We start from the raw sequence: 20,995 nt of genomic DNA on the forward strand, positions 1-20,995 counted from the left end.
CACCTTTGCTGTGGGGACCTCCACCAGTCTCCATTCCTGAGCCCTTGAGGGTACCCCGTTAGTGTGTAAAGTGCATCGAACAGTCGAACAGTCGCGTGCAGGTATGTGGCCTCCAGCCACAGGTGTCTGGCCGCCCTGGTGGGGGAGGGGAAGAGGACGGGACAGGGCGGCTCCTTCCCCCAGCCTCCTAGAGTCGGGTCTCAGGGCCATCCCCTCCCCCTCGGCCTCAGCAGACAATGGGCGTTTCACAGCGGGACGTCGCTGCTGGACTCAGGCCAGCCGCTGGGAAAGAGGCGGCGTCCAGCCCGGCCCGATCGCCCCCTCAGGTGAGGCTAAGGCCGGGAGGCGCCCATTTGAGTTCGCGGGCTGTGTGCCCGCCCACGAGCCCCCAGGCAGGGCCCACACTGCTGGTTACCCCGCGCTGTCGGGAGGTGGCATTAAGTGAGAGCTTGTGGAAGAGTTGGGGCTGGTTCGCAAGGCAGCGGCCGCTGACCCCGGCACCTCTCCTCCTTCATTACTCAGCATTCATCCTGCCCAGGCCCGGCCAAGCTCCTCCGGGGGTGGGCTCAGTGCAGGAGGCAGGTGCCGAGTCAGGTCAGCTCTCTGCCCCTGGGAGGTTACTCTGTAGCTGAGATTGCCCTAGATCACAGCATCTACCTGGGGAATATCTGTACGGAGACCCGAAGGACGGGGTCGAGGGATTTGCACATGCAGACAGAGCCAACTACAGAGGCCCAGTAAAAACAAGCTCAGGAGACTGCACGAGACCAGGAGAAGCCAGCCCAGTGAGGCCTCAGGGAAACAAAGGCCAAGGCTAGACCAGCAGGCCTGGGGAACCCAGGGCTGGGACGCCTGCCAAGACAGGCTTCAACCACCAGGGGGCGCCAGCCGAACAGAGTGGGTAGTAGACACCTGGAGAAAAGGTAGAGCCCACCAGGCTCCTCCATCCATTGGATTCTCCAGGCAAGGGTACTGGAGTGGGTTGCCATTTCCTTCTCCAGGGGATCTTCCCAACCCAGGGATCGAACCCAGGACTGCCGCATTGTAGGCAGATGCTTTACCGTCTGAGCCACCAGGGAAATCAAAGGTAGCGCAAATGTCCCCAACCTTTTTGGTACCAGGGACCAGTTTCGTGGAAGACAGTTTTTCCACGAATTGGGAGTTGGGTGGGGAGAGGTTTGGGGATGATTCAAATGCATTACATTTATTATGCCGCCACTGATCTTACAGGAGGCAGAGCTCAGCTGGTAATGCCAAAATGGGGAGCAGCTGTAAACACAGATGAAGTTTTGCTTGTTCACCAGCACTCCAGCCCCTCACCTCTTGCTGTGTGGTCTGGATCCTAACAGGCCACCGACCAGAAGCGGTCCATGGCCCGGGAGTTGGGGACCCGTGAGGTAGGGGATGGGGTGGAGGTAGCTGATCCATACCTTCTGTCCCTCCCCTCTAGGACAGCCCCAAATCCACGTCTTTCAGCCAGGTCCTGCCCAGGTCTAGGAGGAAACAGAAAGCTGGAGGAGCCAGGGTGGCACCCAGGTGTGGTCAGTGCCAGTGAGTCAGGAGACCCTGTGTTCCTGCTGAGGGCCACAGGCAGGCCAAGAGAGATGCACAGTCCAGCACAAAGGTCTGAGCTGGGGGGCGGTGCTTCTTGGAGGTATTGACCAGCTGGATGTCAAGATGAAGAGGAGTGACAGACAGACACCTATTGGTGAAGGAGGAAACAGACAGAACAGGCTCCATCTTGAAAGCAGGACTCCATCTTGGGCTGGACTGTGGACTTTGAGCTCTATGCCCAGTATCTATGGAAACGACATACCAACTGGAAAACCAGACCCCCAGGTGGAAGAGCCCCAGGGCTCGTTCCTAGAGAGTCTGTTACCTAAAAGAATACCCTAATTATCTGTGTAACCAAATAAAATAATAAATTCTATTATGCTTATTGGGATATGCCACAGGCCTATTGATAATTGTCCACTGTTAACTACCTAGGCTTAAGGCATATGAATCATGGGTTAACTTTGACTGTATCTTTCTTTTCCTTTGTTCAGACTAGTTTCAGGGAATTTGGGAGGTGGGTTTGGGCACATACACTTAGGGTATACAGTGAAGTCGCTCAGTCGTGTCCGACTCTTTGCGACCCCGTGGACTGTAGCCTACCAGGCTCCTCCCTCCATGGGATTCTCCAGGCAAGAGAACTGGAGTGGGTTGCCATTTCCTTCTCCAAGGGATCTTCCCGACTCAGGGTATATAAGGTTTTCAGAAAAACTGGTCAGGGTCCTTGACTAAGAGGAGACTCTGCCTTGGGCCCGACGGTGTAACAAACTGCACTCCACTATCTGCATTGTCCTTCTGAGTGAGTTTGTTTCCCAGAACGCATGGCTACAACATTTGGTGCACTGGCCGAGAAACTCCTCACTTTGAGGAGACAAGTCCCATTTGAGACTACCCCGAGGCCTTGTGGCTCAAATCTTCTAGAGGGGGAAGGCGCCTTGCCCTTCTGGAAGGATTCTGCTTCTCAACACCCAGATCTTTCATGTTAGCAGGTAGTGGATGGCAGCAGGGGAACTAAGCGCTCAGGTGAGGAGGAACCCACCTGGCAGGGTGGAACAGGGGGCCTGATCACCCCCCTGGGAGGGACTAGAAGGGGCACAGACCCACAGAAGCCTGAAATAGGAAGGTGGCAACGATTGCTTGGTACACAGGTTGACGAGTGTGTTAGGGCTTAGGAAGGAAACTTGTGAAGGTCATTTAGGAGGTGGTGTCCACGCCATCTTGGGGAAAATTATTACCAAGCCAACTGCCAGGGGATTTTTAGGAGAAGACACTTGGTTTTGTATGCTCGTATTCTGCCCTCCCCAAGGAGGTGTCCCATCTGCTATGAAATTCTTGCTGCTGCTGCTGCTAAGTCGCTTCAGTCGTGTCCGACTCTGTGCGACCCCCTCGGAATTGTCAGGCTAGGAGGGGGATACATAAGTGAGTACGAATCGGCTTTTCCGGAGACGGCCTGGGACGTGGGATATTTAACCCATCTGTATTTTCATCTGTACTTGATCAAGCCCACCAAGGCAGAATGGACTTTGAAAGTTAAGGGAGAAACAGTCTTAGATCACATAGTGTTCTAGTTAGGCTGTGCTGACCAGCAGGTGAAGACACGCTGATCCCCTTTCTCCCCCTGGGATCTCACCCCAATTAGGAAGGAGGCAGAATGGCAATTTAAATGTCATTGAGTGGAAATATCAGAAGTACACAGGAAGTACATAGTACTACTAAGAACTTTGTAGACAGGACGAAAGGAAAAGTAGAAGGTCCGAGAAGGTAAGCAAGATGGGGGGAAGTGAATCTAAGGCAACTGTGTTGAAGTGCATGATTAAAAATTTAAAGAAGGGATGTGGAGGAGACTGGCCACCTCATGTGAAGAGTTGACTCACTGGAAAAGACTCTGATGCTGGGAGGGATTAGGGGCAGGAGGAGAAGGGGATGACAGAGGATGAGATGGCTGGATGGCATCACCGACTCGATGGACATGAATTTGAGTGAACTCCGGGAGTTGGTGATGGACAGGGAGGCCTGGCGTGCTGCAATTCATGGGGTCGCAAAGAGTTGGACACGACTGAGCAACTGAACTGAACTGAACTGAACTGGGTGAAGATGAAGCCTAACCACCTCCACATACTCTGTGAGGTTGAATGGCCCCCTGTGGGAGTAGGATGGCCGCCAGATAACACCATGAACTTAAAAATAGTGGAAGTAGTCTATACAGTAGTCACAGATTGAGGACAGGACACCTCAGTCACTATGCAGAGCCAGGACACCTGGATCAATATCCATATATTGACTCATGGCTAGGGTTAGCTCAAGACCCTCCTACTTAGACAAGGTTCTGTATCCAGAAGGGAAAGGGGAAAATATTAATGGCACAAAAATTGACTGATGATAAAAAAGGAAATCATACAGGATTTGGACGGGGATGACCTGACCCCTCCTCCATACTGGATAATGACGGGCCTGCCTCCCAGTGCTCCACCAGGACCGGAGGCTGCCTTACTGCCCAATCCAGGGCCAGGTGAAGCTCCTGCAGCAGCCCCTGCTCTTCCACCAGCTCTCCAGGAGTTCGTAGAGCCGCCGTTTCGGCAGGCTCCAATCCCAGCAATGAAGACCTCTGGTCAATGCCCCCAGAATTCCACCTCAGCTGGACCTCCTAGATTGTATCCGGTGAGTACTGATGGGAAGGGGGAAGAAAACACAGCAATTAGCTAGAGGCTGTGCTCTGCCAAGGAACAGGGGGAAGAACCCCACTACAGATGCCCCTCAGAGAGCTACGACAGCCTCCAGTTCAGGAAGAATGGGGCACTGCCATCAGCCCCCTGTAGCCTATTATTACCAGCCATTTTCCTCTACGGATATGTGAAACTGGCAGAGACACGCTCCACCTTACTCGGGGGAGCCACAAGCCATGATTAGGCTAATGGAGACTATTTTTCGAACCCACCGCCCTACATAGGATGACATAATCCAACTACTTGTCTCCCTTTTCAGCACTGAGGACACACACAGGATCCTAACTGAGAGCTAAAAATGGTTAAGAGAAATGGCACCTGAGGGTACTGCAAACCCACAGCGGTGGGCAGAGCTAGCCACCACCAATGAGAGGCCCAATGGAGACTGTAACACAGAGGAAGGCAGGGGCCACCTGGAGAGTTACTGCGTTACTATTTTACAAGGTCTCAAGAGGGGGGCCGGAAAAGCTATGAGTATCCCAAAATCCTCCGAAGTGATTCAAACGGAAAGCTAATCACCCTCTGAGTTCTGTGAAAGACTATGCGAGGCCTATAGATTTTATATGCCAATAGACCCAGCCAGAGGCTGCTGGGTCTCAGATGGTGATAAATGCAGCCTTTGGTCTCTAGCCTACCCTGAAAATGTCAGATGGGGGGACACCAAGTGACTCATGAATTTTTATACATCCCTGAATGCCCAGTACCTTTGTTAGGAAGAGACTTGCTGTCTAAATTGGGGGCACAAGTGACCTTTCCCCCCACGAAAGACCCACTGTTCGAGTAGGCCCAACCACCTATTTTACTCTTCCTCTCAGTAACCCCTCAAGATGAATGGAGGTTGCACGATCTCCCAGAAGGGAAACTGGACAGGCTAAACAGTTGAGAGAGAAAGTTAACTCAACAAATTCCCTGAGGTCTGGGCGGAAGACAGCCCCCCCAGGCTTGCAAAACAAGTCCCACAGGTAACAGAACTCAAACCTGGTACAATTATGTCAGCACCCGCCTTGGGCCTGCCAGACCTTGCTCAGCCGTTTACTCTTTACATGACTGAAAAGGACAAGGTGGCTATAGGAGTGTTGTCCCAGACTATGGGGACATGGGACAGACCTGTGACTTATCTCTAATCAGCTGGACAATGTTGACACTGGGTGGCTGGGATGCTTACAGGCAGTTGCTGCAACTGTCTTACTGGTCCGGGAGGCAACCAAGCTGATTTGGTCCAAGATTTGTTCATAAAAGTCCCGCATGAAGTCAACACTCTCCTGTGAGGAGACCGCCATAAATGGCTGTCAACATCCCAGACTATGCAATACCTGGGACTGTTATGTGAGAACCCCCATGTTACTACTGAGCCTTGTCAGGCCCTGAATCTGGCCACTCTTTCTTGTGGAAGAATGTGGGCCCTCACATGATTCCAAGGACATATGCCAGCAGCCCTGACTTGAGAGACCAGCCAATCCTGGACCCAGATTTGGTCCTGTGTACCAATGGCACCAGCCTGGTAAAACAAGGACAATGACTGTCAGGATATGAAATAGTCATGGAAGAAACCATCGTTGAGGCTCACTCTCTGCCATCACACTGGTCCGCTCAACAGGCCGAACTATATGCTCTAATCCAGGCCCTCCAGCTGTCAAAAGGTAAGAAGACAAACAGTTACACAGACTCCAAGTATGCTTTTGCCATACTACAGGGCCCTGTATAAGGAGAGAGGCCTTTGACAGCTAGTGAAAAAGATATTAAAAATAAGAAATTGAGACCCTATTAGATGCTGCCTGGGAACTAGAAAGGATTGCAGTCATACACTGCTGAGAACATCAAAAAGAGGATACCCCCCGGGCTCAGGGAACAGACTGGCAGATAAGACCACTAAATCAGCAGCCGAGGGCTTGGGGGTGACAAATGAAGCCCCTATTAAAGCTCTCATATTGGCGGAGCTACCTGAGCTAACACTAGACTCTCCAAAATACACTGAAGCCCAAAACCAACTAGCCAAAGCAGAAGGGGCCATCAAGACTGAAAAGGGATGGTGGGAATTGCCAAGTGGCAAATTATTGGTACCGGAGGAGCTGGCACCCACTCTGGTAAGCCAAACACACCAAGGGACCCATATAGGCCATGATAAACTGGAAGAGCTAATTTGAAACTATTTCTTGGTTCCCCACCTCTCTTCCCTATGCAGGACAAAATCTCAGAACTGCACTGCCTGCTGAGGTCAATGCTGCCTCTCGGCACAGACAGAAACCTCCAGGGATTCAGGTAAAAGGCACGCTGCCCTTTGAACACCTGGAAGTGGACTTCACTGAAATGAAACCTCACTGATACTACCATTACTTGCTGGTCATAGTATGTATGTTCTCAGGATGGGTAGAAGCTTTTCCTACCCGGACTGAAAGAGCATCAAAAGTAGCCTGTGCCTGCTTAGGGAAATAGTTCCCAGATTTGGATTTCCTACCAGCATTGGATCGGACAATGGCCCGGCTTTCGTAGCTGATTTAGTATAACAAGTAAGCAAAACTTTAAACATCAAGTGGAAATTACATACGGCATATAGGCCCCCGAGTTCTGGGATGGTGGAAGGAACCAGCCGGACACTTAAAGAGACACTCTCCAAGTGGATCTTAGAGACTGACTGTTCCTGGGTGGACTTGTTTCCAACAGCTCTGTTCAGACTCAGGATGACCCCACAGTCCCATGGCTCTTCTCCATACAAAATTGTGTATGGGAGGCCCCTCCCATAATAAAACAGGTGTCAACAAATTTGCCTCAGGTAAGGGGAGATGAGATTTCACAGCAGATGGAACAACTGGGTAAGGTAATAAATCAGGTAACTAAGGTTGTACAAGAAAGGGTGCCATTCCACCTTGGGGAACAGATTCACGAATTTGTGCCCAGGGATCAGGTGTGGTCAAGGACTGGAAACATGACTCCTTGGCCCCACATTGGAAGGGTCCATATGCTGTTCTAACCAGACCTACTGCAGTTAAAGTTGCAGGTGTCACTCCCTGGATCCACCACATAAGGGTGAAGAGAGCATACCACACAGACCCGGAGGACGCCTAGTAGACTACACAAAGGACCCCTCTGATCCCCGTGAAACCAAGATCACCTTAAAGAAGAACAAGAGGTGAAGCTCTGCTGATACAAGGACTTGCTGGTATCATCTTGAGACTGACCATAGTTTCAGTACAAAGAGGGACCTGTGCTATAATTAAAGTTGAATGTTGTATATATATTCCTGATTTATCTAGCTATATATCAGCCACCCTAGATGACATGAAAGGTCAGGTAAAACTTATGTCTGATGATAATCTTCCTTTTTGGACTTCAGTCCTATGTTGGGTAAAGTGTGATTGGTGGAAAACTATATTTACTATTGTTATAGTTGCCTTGATAGTTCTGCTTTGTGGACCCTTTATTTTACAATGTATTATGAACTTTGTAAGCCAAAGGTTGATGTTGTTCTCCCAAATTGGGGGTCGGAGAGTCAGGGTGCAATTTACCCCTATGAATGTTGCTCATACTATGAGTTAAGAGCATCAAGAAGAGGGACTGAAGGAGGAAACAGACAGAACAGGCTCCATCTTGAAAGCAGGACTCCATCTTGGGCTGGACCGTGGACTTTGAGCTCTATGCCCAGTATCTATGGAAATGACATACCAACTGGAAAACCAGACCCCCGGATGGAAGAGCCTCAGGGCTCGTTCCTAGACTGTTTGTTACCTAAAAGAATACCCTAATTATCTGTGTAACCAAATAGAATCATAAATTATATTATGCTTATTGGGGTATGATCACAGGCCTATTAATAATTGTCCACGTTAACTACCTAGGATTAAGGCATATGAATCACGGTTTAACTTTGATCGTATCTTTCTTTTCCTTTGTTCAGACTAGTTTCAGGGAATTTGGGGAGGTGGGTTTGGGCACGTACACTTAGGGTATATAAAGTTTTCAGAAAAACTGGTTGGGGTCCTTGGCTAAGAAGAGACTCTGCCTTGGGCCCGCCGGTGTAATAAACTGCACTCCACTATCTGCACTGTCCTTCTGAGTGAGTGTGTTTCCCAGAACGCGTGGCTACAACATTGGAACCAAGAGAAGCTGGGAACAAAGGGACAGAAAGACCGACCAGACAGGAGAGAGCCACATGGGTAGCTGCAGCAGCTCTTCTAGTGGTCCTGTGAGGGTCTGCTGCTAGGCCCTGCGTGGACGGGTGGGTGAGGAAGGAACTGATGGGTGGAGTCATGAGTGGACTCTAGCAAGCCTCACTGCCCCCACCTCCAGGAACAGAGGTGGACACACATCCTTTCCCCACTCGTGGGTCAGGACAGGCCATAATCTGCCCCAGATGTTGTGCCTTTATGTCTCCTCAGTGTACTTAGAAATCATGTACCTGTTGCCAGAGGGACAGGTGCCTCAGGGAGCCACAGCAGGTTGCTGCTTCTGGGCCTGGTATGCAAAGGGGGCAGTGCAGAGGCAGCTGCTAAGGGGAGAGGTAGGGAGCTTCAGGCCCACCTCACATCAAAGGCAGACCCGCCTCTCCTGACCTGCCCTGCTCCCTAACCTAGCCAGACACAGGGTCCAGCAGGCATGTGAGGGGGCAGGGAACCCAAGTGACCCCAGGGACTCTTCCTGTCCAGTGCAGCTCTTCCATCTCTGGCATTGAGAAACCTAGAGGCAGAGCCCACAGGAAGAGGGGCCCAGCTCTCTGCTGGAGATGGGGTGGTGGGAGGGGAGCAAAGCTGGACACTGGGGCAACAGGCAGGAGATGGGACCCACAGAGGGCCCACAGCCCTGTTCTCAGAACTCTGGGACACAAGCCAAGGTTGCCGGGTACCATCGCATTGGCAGAGTATCTGCAGGGTCCCCTCCCCAGGCTGAGTCCTGCAATACAAGGGTGGCAGGAACCACAGGCCACCAGCTGGAGTTTCAACCAGAACTGTTGTGTGCTGGTTGGTACACCTGAGATTGCAGGCACACGTGCATACAAATGTACACACACACACACAAGTGTAGGCCACACAGCTGGAAACAGCCGGCTGCCTGTGAGGACAGAGAGCTTGCCCCTCCCATGCCTCAGTGGGAGGGGAAATGGGAGGGACCATCTTCCCCTTCCCAGGTCCAGCTGTAAGCAGCCCCCTAGCAGGGGGCCTTCCTCAGAGGAAGTTCTCAGGCTCTGCTCTGGGGGGAGAGGCCCCTTTGAGGGGAGCTTCCCTCCCCACTGGAAGGCCTAGGGCCCCCTAAGGCCCCCCAGAGGCCTAGGTCACCCCTCCCCAGCTCCTAGCCACAGCCTAGAACAGGGCCCAGATCCCTCCTGAGCCCCCTGTAGCCTATGGGGACACAGTACTCTCTGATGAGCTGGGTCACTCTCATCAGGGTGGCTGTCACTGTCTCATTTCTGAGATCCCTTTTTCTTTTTGTGAGAGGTGGGCACTTCCTGGGACTCTGGAGTGTCAAGTGCTATTGGGGCTACTCCAGGGATTGTGCCTGCAGTCCCCAGCTTGCTGGGCTGGGCCTCAGGGGCCTGTGTGGGGAGCCACAGTTCCCCTATCCCAATGCTGAGGGGGTTGCTGGGGCCAGCAGAGCAGTTCAGGCCTCTGGGCAGCTGGCCTGGGCCTTCAGGTGAAGGCAAAGGACTTGGGGGGCAGGGGCAGGAAAGAGGTCAATTTCACCAGCTGTTTTCCACCCCCCTGTGGTGATGGGGTGGGGGCAGGCTTTGATTCTCAGGGGATTGGGGGATTAACCCTTTAGGAAGGAAGCAAAACAGGCTGGAGGAGGCTGTACAGGGCAAGCAACAGTTGGCTAGATCTACAACCCTAAAGTCTGGGCTCACTCCCCTGCTAACCTTACCTGGGGCAGCCTCATCCCACCCTCTGCACTCTCCCTACCTCAGTCTGAAAGGATTGGCGGGGCAGGGGGCTGGAGCCCCAGACCCAGACCAGCTAGCCCTGACCAGGTGATCCAGTTCTTCCCAGCACCCCAGAGAGGCTGCGAGCACCCCCATGGCTCTGCCTTCCTTCCACAGGCAGGCCCCACTGGAATCTACTCTGTCCAGAGCCCTGGGGAAGGCAGGTATAGACAGCAGGGGAGGAGAGGACAGTTTCAAAACAACTTTTTTTTTTTCCATTTACAATCTGCTGGGGAGTATGGAGGCTGGGGCACTTCTCTGGGTGGGGAGCAGGGTGATGGGGTGGGGTCTGGAAAAAGTCAGGAGCTGTTTCTACCAGCTCAGGAGCGCACTGCCTTGAAGTGATGGATCCAAAGCCCTTTGGTTTCAGCAGCACCCCCCCTCCCCACCCCCCACTGCGCCCCAAGCCCTGGGGCCACCCCAGTGAGGGTATCAGCCAGCCCGCTGTGGTCCCACAAGCCCATGCTCTCGCAGACTTCCTACCAGGGACCCTAGGTGAGAGAGGACAGTGCAGGAGGAGGCCACGCTCCACCTGAGCAGATGCCCCGCCCCCAGTGGCTGGAAGGAAGGAGAAAGCCTAGGCGCACCGCCTCCAGCCTGGGCCTGCCCCTGCTCCAAGGACCTGCCTGGGGGAGGGGCCACGGGCTGCAATGGGGCGGGTCTGGAGGGGGTGGGGTGAGAACTTACGTCTGCAAGAGGGAAACAGGGACAGGAAGAAGCCACCTCCCACCTCGGCAGGGAGGAATGTGGGGGAGTAGGGCGGGCTCAGGACTTGGGGGTACAGAAGCTAAATGCCAGACAGCAGAGGGAGCCAGCTCTGGCCCTGAGGGAGCTAGCCCTGGAACCTGCCCTGGGCTCCTACCTGCCCTGCTTTGCTCTGCGGAGCCAGTCCCTGTCTGGGGGTGTCTGTGTCCACATCCGGCTCCCAGGCCACAGGGCCTGCACCAAGGCCAAGGCCGGCGGCCCGGGACCCAGCATCTCTCTGGCCTGAGCTATAGCCTAGGACTACCTTCCCCAAAGGCCCAAAAGTTGGCGTGGCAGGGAAGAAGGGAGGGTGTTCACTGGAATCAGGCAGGCCAGGCTAGGCTGTGGCCACCAGGACCCCCGGCTTCAGGACTGGGCAGGGCTGGTCTGGACTAATGCCAGACTCTCCGACCCTGTTCCTGTGCCAGGCCCGGAGAGGGCAGACAACACTTCCTTTCTCTGCTTTTGGCTCGGAGTTGGGGAGGGAAAGGCCTGGGGAAGGGCCCCAACCCTGCATCCCTCCTAGGGGATTCAGGGGGGCCAAGAACCAGTCTTCATTAGGTGGGGGAGAGGAGGGTGGCGGGAGTGTACGAGTGGTATCCGGACCAGGGTATAGTGGCCAAGGGCTGGAGGAGATGCCCGCTCAGCTGCCAGCCTGGGCAGCTCATGGTGCGTGGGCAGCTGGCACTGCAAGAGGCCAGGCCACTTCCCTGACAAAGCAGGGCGGGAGGGTCTCCCTCCTTCCTGGAGCAAACCTGCAGTCTCCTTCACCCACAAGTGGTGCAGAGGGAGGGACACATACCTGTCTCAGTTATGCTCGGAATGTGGCTCCCCAGGCAGAGGGTTGGGGAGGAGGAGCTTCCTGGGGACTGGAGGCTGGGGAAGCCAGGAAGACCCTGCAGGCCCTAAGGGAGAAACTGAGGAAGACAATCCCAGTGGAGCTGGGGACCAGGTATGCCCCCCAGCAGCAGGTACCCCTGCAGGGAGCAGGGTCCAGGTAGGGATGAGGTGGGGGCATCCAGGGGGGTGGGCCTCCAGGATGTGTCCCCTGACCTTGGCTCCTGTGGGCCTTTTAGGGGCAGGGGACAGGTGTGATAGATACACAGGTCTTGGGGTGACCTCCACAATCAGTAGCTTCACAGCCTTCACTCTGGGTCCCAAGGGACGGGGGCAGCTGTGGGGCCCCAAGGAGCAGCAAAGGGTCAGGGTCAGATGAGAGGTCATTGGAGCTCAAGCTCAGCCCATCCCTAACCCTAACCCCCATGCTAAGGTGAGGCTTGGCTCCCTGGAGAGCCTGCGGTGGAGTCAGAGGTCTTTATCTCTCTTACGGAATGGGAGGCATCACCTACAGAATGAGAGGCAGGCCCTTCTCCTGCCTGCTCCCTGCTGTGGGAGGTGGGAAGAGGGTTGTGCCTTCCTCAAGCCTGGCCCCAGCTCCTGAGAGCCTTGTCCCTCAGGCCTTGGGGATCCTTAGAGGGAAGCACCGCATCTAATCTACCCTCTCCCTGGCCCCCTGCCCCTTATGGCACTGCTTTCCTTCCAAAGAAGGGATCCGTGTCACCAGCTCAAAACTTCCAGGGCTCCCCAGAGCCTTACAGTGGACCCCAAGCTTCTCATTCTGGGCCCCTCCCTCCCTGGGGGCTTCCCCTCTACCACCATCCCCATACTGGCTCAGCTGGAGCTGGGGCCCTAGACTGGTCCCTATCCTGGGTAGCCAGCAGACAGCAGATGAAGTCTCACTGGGGGCTCTCTCTGCAGACCCTCCTTTCCAGGGGTCCTGTGCCCAGCCTGACATATCCAGAGCCAGGGCCTGGCCTGGGTAGAGTAGGACCTGGCAAGATGGCAGACCCTCTTCTGCCTGGGGTGGCCCCCCTGCCACATGCCCTCTGATTCCACAGATCCTTGAACTAGACCCTACCGGCTATGGAGTTAATGACTTGTCTTCTTGATCTTGCAGAAACAGATTTTCTGCAGCCTGACCCCCTCTTCCCACCTCTCCTTAGCCTCCAACTCATCCTCCAAACCTGGGGATCACACTCCACAACCTGCCTCCTCTCCATGCCACTCTCCCATCTTTCCCCTAGAGTACAAGCTTCCAAAGCACAGTCAGGGTCTCCAGTCCTCACCTTGTGGGAGGGCCATGCTTGGACCCCTCAGCTAAGCTAGTGCTGGGAAGGGACCAGGGACACAGCCCTGCTGGCATCTCTATGCGGTGTTGCATCAGGACCATAGATGCAGTCCCAGGAGCAAATGACTACAGGCTGAGCAGGATGCTACAGGGCTCTTCACTTCAGGTTCCACACCATCCCCCCACACACATAGTCCGCCCCAGGCCAGATGAATCCACCATCCAGGATCCCACAAAAGCAAGCCAGCACCACAGCAGTAAGTTGGGTAGAAGATGGAACTTCCCTACAGGACAACAGAGCAAGTCACAGGGACAGGGTCGCCTTCCCAGGACAGGAAGTCAGGGACCCTTCCTGCTGCCCTGGGAGGAAGCGATCTCTCCGCCTACTCCCATACATCCCTCGCCATGCAGCCATAAGGGGACAGACAGGATGTGAGGGCGACAGGCAGTTCCTACTTCTCCCTGCTACATTCCTCAGCCAAGGATCTCAGCCCCCAACTGGGATTCTCCTGGGGTGAAGGGGATGGGTGAGCCATCATGTGATTCCTGCTCATCTCTCAGAGGTTAGGATGAGGGCGGGTTGCTCTTGAGCCATTCAGAGTAGACACATGGGGACAGCAGACAAGGAAAGATACTTCACCTCTGTTAGGGGATTCCACAACCCCTCAAACTCCTAGAAGCAGCTCACTCCACATAACTGTCCCTTCCCAGAAATGGCAGGCCTCTGGCAACACATAACAGGGTAGCCTCCCCTCCAGCACAATCGTTAAGCCCCACCCCAATGGCTCAACATCTGGGCCCCGTCTAGACATGTGTTCAGGCTTCTGCAGAACACAAACAACCGGTGTTCATTCACCTGGTCCCAGCCTCTCTCCTAGAAGAGGGAACTCCACGAAGGGGTGTGCAGAGCTGGGGAGGCGGAGGGAAGAATGGGAGGCCTATCCCTTTGCAGGGCTGAGACTCCAAGATGACAGATAGTGGCATTGCTAGGGCCAGGGTGGGGAGTGCTGCTTATGTTGAGTCTGGAGCTGAGGTGGCCAGGAAACCAGGGAGCCAGGACCCAGAAAAGGTCAGACCACAAGATGCCATGTGCCCTAGCCTAGGACAAGTTCTCTTCCGCCCCCAAGTCACGTGCTCTGCTCGGCCCCCCCACACACCTTCCACACAGTGCTCGACCTCCTCCAGGTTCCGCAGGGTGATGCGCATGAGGCTGGAGTTTAGCATCAGCTCATTCTTGTGGGCCGGCCACAGGTATGGTGGGGCAGGGTTCACAAAGAAGATCCTGGTGTCTCCAGTGGACACCTGGTTGTCACAGATGAGGGGGTCTCCGAAGCCGCCAATCACCACTTTGTTGCCTCCGTCCAGCAGGCTTTCCTGGGCCACCACATCTTTGCCCTTCAGGTACCGCCAGACCCGAACCTAGAGTGGACATGAGGGGGTGTTCAAGTGTCAGCGGTTCTCTTCTCACTGGGTAGACCAGGGGAGGTGGCGAGGCCAGAGGCAAACACTAGACTGGTGCCTGGACTTTTCCTTCTTTTCCCACCTCACTTGCTCAGGCCAGATGTCCAGAGTATACCCAAACCCTGGGCAGATATGTGGAGTCAGTGCCCCTCGCCCCTGCCCAGGAGGAAGCTTCAGGGAAGCACACACACGTGACAGATGCCGCTGCCCTTGTTATACTCCAGGATACCTGGCCTGAGAACACACCCCTTCCCTCAAGAAGCAGCCCCCCAACCCTCAGGTCTAGGTGACCCCAGCCACCCCAGTTCTAAATGTCCACCTCACTTCAGGTATGGGAAGGGGACCCATCCAGCCTGGGGTGCCTGCCTTCCACACCCTACTCTCCCTGTCAACCTACCCAGTACTTGGGCCCACATCTGGGAAGAGCCAGGAGCAACTAACAGGGATGATGAAGTTTCAAGGTGATGGGCTCTGAGCTCAAGGCTGCTGTCCAGCTTGGCTCCATGCAGCCCTGTGGGTAGGCCAAGACATGGGCCAGCCAGGAGGTGAAAGACCCCTCCTCCTGCAAGGCTCCTACAGTGAGCGCTGCCAAGGCAGCCTGTGAACCACAAAATCAAGTTTGGGCAGCACAGGGCAGCCCCACCCTCCACACTCTGCTCTTAGGGCCCTGAGGGCACCTGTTCAGACAAACCAAGCCCTGGGGTGCCCACAGACCACTGGCAGTGGGGGCAGGAGGGCCACAGGCACTGCAGGCAGAATGAGCTGCCCTAAAGGAACAGGCCCATGGGGACTGCCTGTGAATGCTGTCTCTGAGAAGACACCCCTTTCTTCAGGATCTCTGGGGGCCAGGACTTCTGGAAAGGGGAGAGAAAGCTAACAGTGGCCCATCCACCTGGCCCCTCCTGCTGGGAGCCTTGGGTCTGCAAAATCTACAGGGACTCCCTCCACCCTCCAGTGGCCCAGGGACGGTGGGGGTGCCAACTCTTCCCCCCACCCCGCATGCCTAGATACAGAGTAGGCTTTGGAAGGCCAATAACCAGCAGGGGCGGGCTGGGCGGCTTTCATCGCCTCCCCCCACCCCAGCCACACCCAGGAGCAGCGGGGAGGAAGTCGGGAAAATCCTGCAGGGACTTGGCAAAGTGCCCTGGCGGTGGTGGAGGGGAGGGGGCCTGGCGGGGGATCCCAGCTGTAGTCAGCACAGGCCAGTCTGAAAGGAGCTGCCACCCCTCCCCATCTCCAGGGAAGAGGAATGATCCGATTTCTGGTCAGGGAGGTGGTTTTAGGGGCCAGAGGGGAGAAGGGGCCTGGGTCCCTTCAGCCCTCCCTAGGAACAGATTGTGGGGAAAAAACCACCAGACCTACCCCGGGAGCTCCCAGATCCAACTGAAGGAGAGGCCAGGCAAGGCCCCTCTCCCTAAGGCCAGGGGATATATACAGCTCTCCCAGGGATGGGGCACCTGCCTTGCACCCCCCCGCACTTGAGGCTCAGCAACGGCCCCGCCCACTTCTCTGCTCGGACCCCACACCCATCACTGCAGCAAGCCCCACCAGGACCCCCGCGGTTGGGAGATAGGTGTGCACCCCTCCTCTCTGTCAGGACCACCCCTTCTCACCTCTGCGGAGAGGGCGACAGCACTGACCGCAGGCCAAATCACCACCTCCACCCCATGCAGAAAGCGTCACCTCCCCTCGTCCCCTTTCCTTTGGCCAGTGGGGAAGGGGCGCGGTAGCCGAACATTCTCCGGGGGGCGGGGCGCACTTGTTTCCAGTAAGGGAGTGGGTTTGGGGTGAAGGAATAGACACCATCGGGTCTCCAGGGCCCGGGCACCGCGAGCGGGACTGCAGCGGCACAGCAGGAACTTTCCCTCCGGCGCTAGCGAGTTTTCTCAGACCCGCACCCGCCCCCCCACCGGGGGTCGGCGGTCGCCAAGGGAGCGGGAGCCGGAGCTGGCGCTGCAGAACGTCTAGGGCTCGTTCCCACGGCCCGGGGCGGGGGTCTCAGCGGGTGGCCGGCATCGCGACGGGAAGACCTCCGGGCTAGGGGTCCGGGATCGCGGGGGAAAGGCCCCCAACCAGGGGTTCTAGAAGGGTCTGAAGGGACTCAGGGTCCCGGGGGTTCCCAGGGGGCCCACCTTGCACGAGTATGTGTGCTGCACCGGGTCCACGTTGAGGATCTCCTCCACGGTGCCGGTGAGCACCACGTTCGCCTCCTCCTCGCGCCGCTCCAGCGCGCGTTCGGGGCACGTCCCGTCGGCGCTGGGCAGGGCGCGCACGGCCACCACCAGGAGCAGCAGCAAAGGCTGCAGCAGGGCCCGGCTGAACGGCCGCAGGCTGGCCATGGCGCGGGTAGAGGACGGCGGAAGGCGGCCGGAGCAAGCGCACGGACCGGGCCGCGCCGGAGACGGGACTGGACAGGACGGGACGCAGCTCTGGGGAGGCGGCGGGAGCGCGGGCGGCGCGGGGGCGGGCCCTGAGGCAGCACCACCCCCTTCCCGCCCCCCTCCCCCGGCCCGCCCGCCCCCGCCCCCGCCCCCGGCCCTCCCGGCGCCCTGCGACCAGCGGCAGCCGCAAACAAAGCGCCGGGAAAGCGGCGCCGGGCGGAGGCCTGGCTGGGGGAGGGAGGGGGCCGGTCTAGGTTTGGCCAAGGTGGGTGGTGGGCCTGGCGAGGCCGAGGGGCGGGGCTGGGGCGGGCACGAGGGTGCTCTCCCTGCTGCGGCGCACTCCCACGGACGCCCCTCCCCCGTTCGCGCGGACGTTCCACCCCCCCACCCCCCCGCCAGGAAATGCGGCTGAAATCGGGTTAATGCATAATCTGGAGACGACGTGACGGGACTTCCAAGGGGCTCCAGGTTGCGCCAGGGCTGGGGCGGCGGGGGCTCCCTGGCCGCAGGAAGGGGCTGCCGGATCCGAGGCCCTGCCGCCCCTCGCGCCCTAAAGGGCTGCGCCCCTCCCCCGGCGAGAGGAACCTGACGGGGGACCCTAGTCCCTCACTGGAACTGGGGACGGAAGCTCGGCCGCCCGGGACCACCGGCCAGCGGGGACCAATGCGGGCTGGGAGCTGCGGCGATTGGTCGCAGCGAAGCGCAGCCCCGCCCACCTCGCGATCCCGGGTCGGTTCCCAGCCCTCTGCAGGGCGGCGGGCTCCCCCTGTTGACTGAGGTGGGAATAGCAGCAGCGATGGACGGCCAGCCACGCCCCCTTCCCAGCTCCCCTGAGTCACTTCTCCAGCCATTCCCGCTGGGTCCAGGGGGATAAACCGAGATCCAGAGTGTGCAAATTAGAACCCGACCTAGCTGAAGATGGTGGGAATGGGAGGAGAGGAGATCCCTTCTGTTCCTCCAGGGCTGAGTCTGCTGCACACCCCCTCACCCAAGCAAACCACAGATCTCTGAGCCAGAGGCCATGGAGGGTGAGCAGCCCAGAGGCACCTTGGAGAAGGACCCTACCTCGCCCAGACCCTGCTGAAGGTATTCAAGAAAGGAGGGTGTCACCGAGAGGGTGTGCTCACACTTGTTAAGTTACAGTATGACAAAGAGGTGAGGATGGGGGCCCAGGAAGGCTAGAGCCAGGAGTCCCCCTACACACACACACACACACACACACACACACACACACACACACACACACACACACACACACACACACACACACACACACACCTGCGTGTCTACACATAAGTGTCACAGGCAAGCCAGACCTGGGGGTCCCCCTGCTGAGATGCAAACTCCTACAGATCAGAAAGGGGTTTGGGTCTCCAGCCAAATGCCCCTGAAGAGTCCAAAAGCTGAGGTCTGAGTGTTCCCAGAGTCATGGACTTTGGCCCAAGAGGTGTAGGTTCTATGTCCCCCTCCCTGCCCACTTCGTTCTGTCCATGGCTGACTCACTTGGGAAACTGGCACAGAAAGAACCATCTAGTTTGGAAGCAGGTGTAGTTTGTTCCCCTCCCATCCATGTGAACAACAGGAACCCCCATCGTGGGTGCTCCCTCACCTGCTGGCTTGTCCCTGCCATGAAGTGAACTCTGAAGGAGCAGCTCACCCTAATGGTGATGTGTGTGCCCAAGGCCCAGTCCGCAATTCCCTCCAGACCAATGCAGGCTGGACAGTGTATTCTGATGGGTCCTGGAGGCCCTCAGCCCCCAGCTGGTGTGGGGGAGCCTCCCTTACAACTGGCCAAGGAAGGCCCTAGGGACTCAGCCCCTCACCACTTCCAGGGACACTCACTGTGTGGCCTTTGGGACCCAGCCAGGCCTTTTCCCTCCCTGTGCTATCTGCTGACCCAGCTGTGAGGGTGGGGACCAGTTGTGCAGGGCTGACTGAGGCTCAACAGGAAGACAGGGATGGGCTTCAACAGACCTGCCTCTTTTTATTTCTCTAGAAGTTAATTTCCCAAAGAGCTGAGGACACATCTTCAGTTTCTCCAGAGGGTGGGGGTGGTGTCACCATTTTGATCCCACAAGGTTTGTCCCTTAACTTGGCCACTTTAGCCTGGTGACCACCCAGTGACCCTGGGTCCCCTCACCCAGTCCCTCCTCCACCCTTCCCCCAATCTCACCAGAAGGGTGCCGAATGGAGGGCTGATGACGTGGGGTGCTAAACAGGGTGGAATGAACACTTCACATTTGGCTTTGCTACAACTTTATTCACTACGCTGCATGGGGAGCCCTCCCTAAGGCCCTCCTGGCCCTTCCCTACCCACCCCGCAGACGTAGATTCATGAACACGGTGCACCCGGTCGTGAGGCCGTATTCCCCCAGCGGGTGCTCATCATCCATGGGCTTCCCTTCAAAAGACAGCCAGAACTGGTCCGCTTGCACACGCTCCTTTTGGCACACCTGCTGCTTGAGCACAGCCACAGTCTGCGTCAGCTGGACCTCATAGGAGCTGCTGCGACCCTTGTCGTTCCTCACCAGGATGTTCAGGGTGGCGCTGCAGTTCTGCACCATCAGCAGGATGGTGCTGCCAGCTTTCAGGCCCTGGTGGACAAGGGGCACCCCTTCCTGCAGCACCTCCCTGCTGTCAAGGTGGGCCAGGCGCTGCTGGAAAGCAGGCACATTGATCTTCTGGGCGATGAACTGCTTCAGCTCGGATACCATCATGGAGTCCCTCAGAGGCACCAGGATCTCCTCGCCCCCTAGCATCTTCACCTTCAGGTCCCCGCCCTGTGGGCATCACACAGATTTAGAAGTCCTGGGACTACTGCACATGCAGCACTGACAGCTGGGTGAGTGTCAGACCCCAGGGATGCAGCTCCCTCCTCTCCACCCTTCCCATCCACCAGGAGGGGGACCCCAGGCACTGGAGAATGCAAGGGAGCAGAAGAGCCACTACCCACAACCTTCATGTCATCTCTCCAACAAAATACCCCCCTGCCCTGTGCTGATCCCAAGGGATCTCAGAGTTGGCTGCTGGGCAGAAGCCACCTTTCAGGACCCAGACCCTGATTTCAGAAAGAGCCTTGTTCCTCCCCTCAAACTTAGGGAACTGGATGCTTTGAGTAGCACTACCTGCCTGTGCATATGTAGGCATTCTTCTCCTGGGAGATGCCACCAGGCAGGGGAGTACAGCGCCCACGTGCCCCACCTGTCAAACCCGCCTCACCACTCACCATGGCCGTGGGTTCTGGTGCCAGGTTCTCTGCAGACACTGGTTGGCTGTAGCCGCCTCTCCGCTCTCAGCGCTCTCAGCGCTCTCCAGCGCTGGCAGCTCAGCCCTTTAAAAGCCTGAGCAAACCACGTCAGAGTTACATAGGCTAATTCAGCTTCAGTTTCGGTTTCCTTTTCCCAGGACAGCCCCAGAGTGAGAAATGGAAACCATGCCGATGACACAAGGAACTGAGGTGGGCTGGGCAGGGGGGCTTTCCACCTGACCAGCTGGGTCTGGGACTGTGATAGCATCCCCACCTCCAGGATTGAGTGTTCAGAAATCCCTGCATGTTCCACACCTCGGGTCCTTTCCAAGATGCACACATATCGTAATAACATGAGCTAAGAATCAGAAACTTTCACTTTCCATTTACCAATTTGCAAAATTACTAACCTTGAAAAATATTTCCAGGGTTAATTCCAAAATAACAAAATATTGACAATCTACTCAGAGATAATCACTGTGTGTTTATGACAATATGTGTTCAGATTGTTTTAATGAAAAAGAATGTATCTTTTCTATAAAAATGAACTCATGGACACTGTTGAGAAAGTGAAAAAACTACACAAAATGGGGAAAAATATTTGCAATCCATGTGTCAGATAAGAGTCTAGTATCTGCATCGTCTGGAACTTTTACAACTCAACAACTAAAAGATAAGCAACCCAATTAAAAGTTGGGCAAATGACTTAAATAGACATTTTAAAATAGAAAATACATAAATGGCCAACAGCCACATGAAAATATATTCAACATCGTTGGAAATGATGAGAACCAGGGAAATGCAAATCAAAACCAGATGTACTATGTCACACCCACTAGCATGAATATA

General features: G+C 56.1%; 2 protein-coding genes and 1 long non-coding RNA gene across 9 annotated transcripts in view; 1 reads left to right on the top strand and 2 right to left on the bottom strand.

The window, feature by feature from the left end:
- Positions 1-16,927, bottom strand: part of AGRN (agrin) — a 39,047-nt gene extending 22,120 nt beyond the window's left edge. For all 7 annotated transcript variants that reach the window (XM_060396162.1, XM_042229388.1, XM_042229387.1 and 4 more), the window contains exons 1-2: positions 16,651-16,927; positions 14,215-14,476 (exon numbers count right to left, since the gene is read on the bottom strand). In XM_060396162.1, the coding sequence (XP_060252145.1) occupies positions 14,215-14,476; positions 16,651-16,857 (469 nt within the window). In that variant the 5' untranslated portion in view covers positions 16,858-16,927. The remainder of the gene's footprint in view (positions 1-14,214; positions 14,477-16,650) is intronic.
- LOC132657471 (uncharacterized) lies at positions 2-8,312 on the top strand. Its single transcript, XR_009595733.1, has 2 exons — positions 2-101; positions 1,231-8,312. It is a non-coding gene; the product is annotated as an uncharacterized LOC132657471 (long non-coding RNA).
- A 2,214-nt stretch (positions 16,928-19,141) lies between the features above and the next one.
- Positions 19,142-20,197, bottom strand: ISG15 (ISG15 ubiquitin like modifier). Its single transcript, NM_001009735.1, is given in 2 exon segments — positions 19,142-19,679; positions 20,126-20,197. Coding segments are annotated over 2 exon segments (474 nt in total). The 5' UTR covers positions 20,129-20,197; the 3' UTR covers positions 19,142-19,208.
- Positions 20,198-20,995: the final 798 nt, after the last annotated feature.

The sequence above is a fragment of the Ovis aries genome, chromosome 12 (genome assembly GCF_016772045.2).
Source record: "Ovis aries strain OAR_USU_Benz2616 breed Rambouillet chromosome 12, ARS-UI_Ramb_v3.0, whole genome shotgun sequence".
Classification (NCBI taxonomy): domain Eukaryota; kingdom Metazoa; phylum Chordata; class Mammalia; order Artiodactyla; family Bovidae; genus Ovis; species Ovis aries.